Genomic DNA, 8,125 nt, shown 5'->3' with positions numbered 1-8,125 from the left:
CATTTACAAGGAGCACTGTCGCAGGAAAGCAGCGTCTATCATCCAGGACCCCCACCACCTGGGCCCTGATCGCTTCTCATTGCTGCCAACAGGAAGGTAGTACAGGAGCCTCAGGACCCTCACCACCAGGTTCAGGGGCAGTTACTATCCCTCAACTATCGGGCTCTTGAATCAGATGGGATAACTTCACTCACCCCAACACTGAACTGATTCCACAACCTACAGACTTACTTTTAATGACTATGACTCATGTTCTTGATATTTATTGCTTATTTTTTATGGATTTGCTCAGCTCGCTGATTTTTGTACATTGGTTATTTGTCAGCTTCTGCCATGTTCAGATTTTCATTGATTCTATTGTGTTTCTTTCCATTTTCTGTGAATGCCCACAATGAAAATTAATCTCAGGGTTGTATATGGAGATACTTATGTAATTATATAATAAATTTACATTCCAAAGTACATTTATTATCAAAGTATGTACACAGTACGCAACCTTAAGATTTGTTTTCTTGCAGGCAGCCACAAAACAAAGAAACATGATAGAACCCGCTGAAAAACACTCAAAAGACAAAAACTATCAAACACCCTATGTGTGAAAAAAGAAAAAAATTGTGTAAACAAAAAAAATTAACTCACAGCAGAACATTAACCGCAGAGTTACTTTGAACTTTGAACTTTAAGTAAAGTGGATGTAGCCAATCACGTTAGTGAGAGCACTTCAGCTCTAAGGAGCTGCCCTATCCAAACCCATTGCTTCGAGATGTTGAGCCAATCCCAGTGAGTTACAGTGACCTCAGTTCCATACCGCTGTTCGTGGTCTGCTGAATCCACAGTATCACGGACCTCACGTTGGTGAAGATGCTGGGGGTCCCTCTCTTTGTGAATGATTTCCTCCCGTTATCCTTCCAGCCACGACCACAGCCCATGCCCCATGAGGAGACTCCGGCCAGGGTCCAAGCCCCTCTGTCACTCCGGCACACCAGGGGGCCTCCAGAGTCGCCCTCCAGAAAGAAAAGTAGAGACGTGTCAAATCACAGGAATAGCACAATTACTTATGTCCTTAAGCCCATCACCCCAACCAGGGCAGAGGCAGCTTGCCGGAGTCCTCTACCCTGGGCCAGTCTTTCAGTCTGCCAAGGTGTAGCCCATCAAAGATCCTTCCTTCATTAGAATTCAAGAGCCATGAGGTAATGTCGCAGCTCTATAAAAGTGGTTAGACCACCATTGGAATATTGTGTTCAGTTCTGGTCACCTCATTATCGGAAGGATGTGGAAGCGTCAGAGGAAGTACAGAGGAGATTTCCCGGGATGCTGCCTGGATTACAGAGTATGTCTTATGGTGGTAGACTGAAAGAGCTAGGGCTTTTCTCTTTGTAGCAAAGGAGGATGGGAGGTGACTTGATAGAAGCGTACAAGATGACAGGAGGCAAAGATAGAGTAGACGGGAAGAGTGGAAATGGCTTATAAGAGGGGGCATAATTTTTAAGTGTTTGGAGAAAAGTATAGGAGGTAGGTCAGATTTTTGCTTTTGCATGGAGAGTAATGGTACAGGCAGATACACTAGGGATATTTAAGAGACTCTTAGATAGGCACATGGATGATAGAAAAATGGTGAGTTATATATAAAGGAAGAGTTAGATTGATCTTAGAATAGGTTAAACTGTCAGCACAATATTGTGGGCTAAAGGGCCTGGACTGTGTGATACTATTTAGCTTCTACATTTCATTATGAACTTAAGCTTTACCTCATTGCTCTTTGTGGGATCTTTAATTATTTATTTATTGAGATACAGTGCGAAATAGGCCTTCCCAGCCCTTCAAGCCATGCCACCCAGCAATCCTCCGATTTAATCCTAGCCTAATTACAGGACAATTTACAATGACCAGTTAACCTACCGACCGTCTGCCTTTGGACTGTGGAAAACCAGAGCAACGAGAAGAAACCCACATGGACACAGGGAGAATGTACAAACTCCGTAAAGACAGCAGCGGGAACTCAGCCCATGTTTGTGCTATAAAAGGTGTGTTAAACACAATGTGCCGCCCAGCGGGCTGAGTTGTTCCCTCCAGCCAGGGCAGCTCAGCTGCAGCTTGCTGGCTTTAGGACAACATGCAGGATGCTAGATAAACATAATCCTTCCTTTATTCTCCTCCTTACCTGACAGGCATCCCTTCCCCCACCGGGGAGCCCTGCGCAGAGAAGGGTATTGCCCTTGAACTGTTTTATTATCAGCTTAATCAACTTTAAGCAGCTCTGGAGGTCTACGATGGGAAGCTCAACTTCCCGCGGAGTGTTCGATAACTTCCCACCTAGTGGACAGCACAGAGATTCAAGAATTCAGTCATTTCCAGTCTTTCCTTCATTCATACATACCATGTTGTCTAACGTGGATGATCATGGTCTTTCCATGACTATGATTGTTCTTGGCAAAGTTTGCCACCGAAGTGGTTTGCCATTGCCTTCTTCCGGGCAGTGTCTTTACAAGATGGGTGACGCCAGCCATGATCAATACTCTTCAGAGATTGTCTGCCTGGTGTCAGTGGTCACATAACCAGGACTTGTGCACCAGCTCCTTACACGACCATCCGCCACCTCTGCCAGGGCTTCAATTGACCCTGATCAGTGGGGGGTCTAAGCGAGTGCTACATCTTGCCCAAGGGTGACCTGCAGGCTAGCGGAAGGAAGGAGGGCCTTACACCTCCTTATCTCCAACCCACCACCCTAATTTCACTTCCAGCACACAAGTGTAAAGGAGAACAAAATAATTCTTTATCTGGATCCGCTGCAGCACATAGAAAAACACAATAAGATAAAGAACGCAATAATAAAAAACACAATAAATAGCGTATGCACTGTACGTAGATGCATTGAATGTCCATAAAGCACTTCATTACAATTGGTGTCAGTGCCACTGAATGATTGTCGTTCAGTACTGTAGGTGTAGCGTTCTTTGGTACAGGGATGATGACGGCTGATCTGACGCATGTGAGGCTAACACTGAGGTTTGCAGGTGGGACAAGAGATGGAATAAACGTAGACGCATGTTTATTAGGAGCAAGTAGAGACCTTCACGGTCACTAAGACAAAATCATAGAACTCCCTCCCTAACAGGAAATTGCAAGGACTGCAGTGGTTCAAGAAGGCAAGTCCCAAATAATTCTGGCATATCAAAGGGTTAACATACAAGGAGCATTTGATGGTTCTGGGTCTGTACTTGCTGGAGTTTAGAAGAACGGTGGGGGGGAAGAAGGATCTCATTGAAATTTATCAAAAATAGAGTGGATGTGGAGAGGATGTTTCCTATAGTGAGGGAGTCTAGGGCAAAGGGTACAGCCTCAGAATAGAGGGACGTGCGTTTAGAACAGAAATAAGGAGGAATTTCTTAAGCCAGAAGGTGGTGAATCTGTAGAATTCATTGCCACAGACGGCTGTGGAGGCCAAGTCATTGAGTATATCTAAAGCAGAAGCTGATAGGTTCTTGATTAGTCAGGGTGTCAAAGGTTACAGGGAGAAGGCCGAAGAATGGGGTTGAGAGAAATAATAAATTAGCCATGATAGAATGGCGGAACAAACTCAATGGGCCAAATGACCTAATTCGGCTCATACAGTATGTCATATAGTCTTATGGTCTTCTCAAGGGCTGCTAGAGACATTAAATTTAATGCTGGCTCAGACTTTGAAGCACATTTCCTTGAATGAGTGAAGCAGGAATCACTACAGCGGCTGAGAAGAATGGTCCATGGAAAAGGGATTTCAGACCTAAGGTTTGGTGGAGAGGCAGGTATTCCTCTCCCTGGAACAGTGAAGGTTGAAGGGAGATATGAAGGATCTGGAACAACACACGAGGTGCTGTATCAACGCAGTGAATCCAGCACAGGGTCTGTGGAGGGAGACGACCGATCAGCGTTTCAGGTCCAAATGACTAGAGAGCATTTTTTTGAAGCTTTTCTCTTTGGAATGAAAGAGGATTAGTGGAGAGTCGATAGAGGTGTATAAGGTGATAAGAGGCATAGATCGAGGGGACAGCCAGGGACTTTTTCCTAAAGCAGAAATGCCCAATACAGGGGGTGCAATTTTAAGGTGATCAGAGAAAAGTATGGGGAGGGCGGTCATTATTGTGGTTACAGGGAGAAGGGTAGCGTGGTAACGTCGTGGTACAGTACCAGTGACCCGGGTTCAATTCCTGCGGCTCTCTGTAAGGAGTCTGTATGTTCTCCCCGTGACTGCGTAGGTTTCCTCCCACAGTTCAGAAATGTACCTGTTATCTGGTTAATTAGCCATTGTAAATTGGCCTGTGAATAGGCTAGCGTTAAATCAGGAGTTGCTGGGTGGCATGACTTGAAGTGTCAGGGAGGCCTGTTCCATAAGACCATAAGTTACAGGAGCAGAATTAGGCCACTTGGTGTATCGAGTCTGCTCTGCCATTTCATAAAGGCTGATCCATTTCTCTCTCAGCCCCAGACTCCCGCTTCTCCCTCTAACCATTCATGCCCTGACTAATCAAGAATCTATCAACCCCTACCATGTTCCATGCTGCATCCCAATAAGTAAATAGGTAAGGCAGGGAGAATGGGGTTGAGAGGGATAATAAATCAGCCATGATGGAATGGTGGAGCAGACTCAATGGGCCAGGTTGTCTAATTCTGCTCCTACATCTTATGAAAGGTCTCGACCCGAAACGTGGACCTCCTGTTTCCCTCCAGAGCTTTGATGGACTGGACAGGGTCATGATAGATTGAGGCTGAGCAGAGAGAGTGAAGCTGCTCCCAGGCTCTGATGATTCAAGAAACTAAGCCAAACTCATGGACAAGATGTGGGAGGAATTTAGGAGAGACAATCTAACTTTGCCATGACTGCAAAAAGAGGAGGGGGATGGGGCATGGGGCTAGAAACCCCACTGTGTAAAAAAAAAGAGCTATAAAAACACCAACAGAAGCTCCAAAGACATCATCCCTGGGAAAGGAAGGATCTTTGCCCAGACGTGAAAGACTCTGGCGAGCTGCTGTCAGTGGCCAGTACCCCAGAAAGGCTGAAGGGCTAAAGTAAAAGTAAAAAAATCTGATAATTACCATCAGATACTGGTGTGGCATGTGCACATTACAACACTAGAATAAGGCACAGACCTGTTGTCCACAAGGAAATCATAATGAATCCTGGCTGGATTTCCTGATCTCCTTTTAGTCAACAGGTCTAGATCTTCAGACCCTGGGCTCTGCCACATCTACTTCCCAAAACTAGGCCTTACTCTCAGACAGACGCCCCCAGCCAGTGGCAGTGCAGGTGGTTCCCGTCTCAAAAGTATCATTCACTCCAGGAAGGCAGGCCGGATAAACATGGGAATCTGGAATGGGAAAGCACAGACACAACAGTTACTGGGATGCAATTCCCAAATGGGGTGCAGACTCCAGACCATAGCACAGGGACTGACCCTTCAGCCCACAACTAGTTAAACTAGTCTGCTCTTAATTACCCAAGTAACACAAACGAAATGCTGGAAGAACACCACAGGTCAGGCAGCATCTATGGAAATTAATAAACAGTCGGTGTTCCGGGCCGAGACCCTTCATCAGGACTGGAAAGGAAGGGGGAGGAAGCCAGAATAAGAAGGTGGTGGGGTGGGGGGCGGGGAAGAGGACAAGCTGGAAGGTGATAAGTGAAGCCAAGTGGGTGGGGAGGGAGGATGAATTAAGAAACTGGGAGGTGATAGGAAAAAGAGGTAAAGGGCTGGAGAAGAAGGAATCTGATAAGAAAGGTGAGTGGACCATGGAAAAAAGGGCAGGAGGAAGGGAACCGGGAAAAGTAATAGGCAGGTGAGAAGAAGAGGTAAGAGAGGGCCAGAATGTGGAAGTGACGAAGGGGGAAGAGGAGGAAACACTACTGGAAGTTAGAGAAATCGATGTTCATGCCTTCAAGTTGGGCTGCATACAGAGTATGAGGTATTTCTCCTTCAGCCTGAGAGTGGCCTCATCGTGGCATTCGAGGAGGCCATGAACTGACATGTCAGATGGGAATGGTGATAGGAATTTAAATAGTTGCCACCATGAAGTTCTGCTCTTTGCAGATGGAGTGAAGGTGCTTAAAAAAGGCAGCCCCCAATCCATTGTGCAAAAGTCTTAGGTACACACATATGTATCACAAGGATGCCTAGGACTTTTGCATGGTACACAGTACTGTAGTAATTGCATTGTGCAGCTGGAACAAAAAAATTCTTGACATATGTGAGTGATGATGAACCTGCGTATCCTTTGCTCGAGCCAGATTTACAAACTTGATCTCTGTTTCACATTGATAAATACAGTACTGTGCAAAAGTCAGGCACCCTAGCTATATATATATGTGTGTGTGTGTGTGTGTGTGTGTGTGTGTGTGTGTGTGTGTGTGTGTGTGTGTGTGTGTGTGTTTGTGTGTGTGTGTGTGTGTGTGTGTGTGTGTGTGTGTGTGTGTGTGTGTGTTTGTGTGTGCCTAAGACTTTTGCACTGGACTGTATATACTTATTTGCAATCTATAGATATTTTTATTATTATGTATTGTAATTTTCTGCTGCCACAAAACAATAACTTTCACAACCTATGCTGGTGATGCTAAACCTGATTCAGAATTTGATTCTGATTTTGATCTACCAAAGCCATGAGGATGTATACATTAGAACAAAAATCTTCAAAGGAAACAGGTCAATAAGTAAAGTAAAACACACGAGATGGCAGATGCTGGAACGTGAGGCAACACACCAAGCGCTGGAGGGACTCAATGGATGAGGCAGCATCTATGGAGGGGAATGTTTCCGATCCAGATGAGGGGTCTCATCCGAAAGATCAGCTGTTCATTTTTCTCCACGAATGCTGCTTGGCCACTGAGTTCTCCAGCATATTTTGTGTTACTCTATAAATAAAAGATTTTTTCATCAGAAGTTACCAAAGGTGAAGCTGCCACTGAGTTCCAGAAGAGCGACATCAAACTCCACAGGGTAGTTAGACTTGAACTTGGGATGGGCAATGATCCGTTTGACAGTCTGGGTTTGCTCCTTACTATCCATGTTGTTCAGATGATGCTCCCCTGCTGTCACTGTCAATACTGACAGGATGTTCCTGAGTACAGAGGGAATAAGCAAAGAGCAACAGGTGCAGGAGAAACACCCCTTTATCAGACATCTACAGCCAGACAGCAGGGAAACAAGCCCTTGAATCAATGCTGGTCATCAACCACCCATTTACATCATCATCATCATTATGTGTCATGTTTGACGTGGGTGATCGTGCTCTTTCCATGACCATGGTTGCTGTTGGCAATTTTTTCCACAGAAGTGGTTTGCCATTGCCTTCTTCTGGGCAGACGGGTGACCCCAGCCATTATCAATACTCTTCAGAGATTGTCTGCCTAGTGTCAGTGGTTGCATAACCAGGACTTGTGATCTGTACCATGACCAGCCTCCACCTGCTCCCATGGCTTGGCATGTCCTGATCTGGGAGGGGGGTGGGGGGGGCACTAAGCCAGTACTACACCTTGCCCCAAGGGTGACCTGCGAGTTGGCGGAGGGAAGGATCACCTTTGGGAGAGACGCACCTCCACCCCACCACCCAACACTGGATGCTCATCAGCTCCCCCCACATTCTGCCAATCACCTGCACATTAGACCCAAAGACCATAACACACAGGAACATTAAACTGTATGTTGTGGAATATGAGAGGTAACCAGAGAACCCAGAGGAAACCCACGCAAACAAACAGGATTGAACCCAGCTTGCTGGTGCTGTAATAATGCCATGTTGAAGTGAGGCTAAAGGACCAAGAGGCATCCTCCAACTTTGACCTCTAATGTTCCCAGGCTCCTTCAGGCGACCTCTTTGCTGTAAACATAATGGGCATGATTAAATATTCCCGTTTCCACCGGATACAGCTGAGAATCCAATGTATGTACAGTAAATAAAGATGTTTTTATGCGATTGAACAATCTATCGCTGCTTAAAACCAATGGAAACAATGGCAATTGTGGTCGTACTTCTCATCGGACTCCTCGAAGGAAATGTGGGTGCCAATCAGGGAAACAAGGTTTTTGACTACCAATGCCGACTACCTTGCTGGTAAGCTTACAGTCTCTAGTAACTAAAACTGAAGACCTCAGAG

General features: G+C 45.7%; 1 protein-coding gene across 3 annotated transcripts in view; it reads right to left on the bottom strand.

Moving 5' to 3' along the window:
* LOC134353561 (ovochymase-2-like) overlaps window positions 1-8,125 on the bottom strand; it is a 77,872-nt gene that overhangs the window by 13,044 nt on the left and 56,703 nt on the right. For all 3 annotated transcript variants that reach the window (XM_063061600.1, XM_063061598.1, XM_063061599.1), the window contains exons 4-7: window positions 6,917-7,089; window positions 5,250-5,345; window positions 2,162-2,313; window positions 809-1,004 (exon numbers count right to left, since the gene is read on the bottom strand). In XM_063061600.1, the coding sequence (XP_062917670.1) occupies window positions 809-1,004; window positions 2,162-2,313; window positions 5,250-5,345; window positions 6,917-7,089 (617 nt within the window). The remainder of the gene's footprint in view (window positions 1-808; window positions 1,005-2,161; window positions 2,314-5,249; window positions 5,346-6,916; window positions 7,090-8,125) is intronic.

Source organism: Mobula hypostoma, chromosome 11 (genome assembly GCF_963921235.1).
Source record: "Mobula hypostoma chromosome 11, sMobHyp1.1, whole genome shotgun sequence".
Taxonomy (NCBI): Eukaryota; Metazoa; Chordata; class Chondrichthyes; order Myliobatiformes; family Myliobatidae; genus Mobula; species Mobula hypostoma.
Note: the sequence above shows the minus strand (reverse complement) of the source record. Positions and strands in the feature narration are given on the sequence as shown.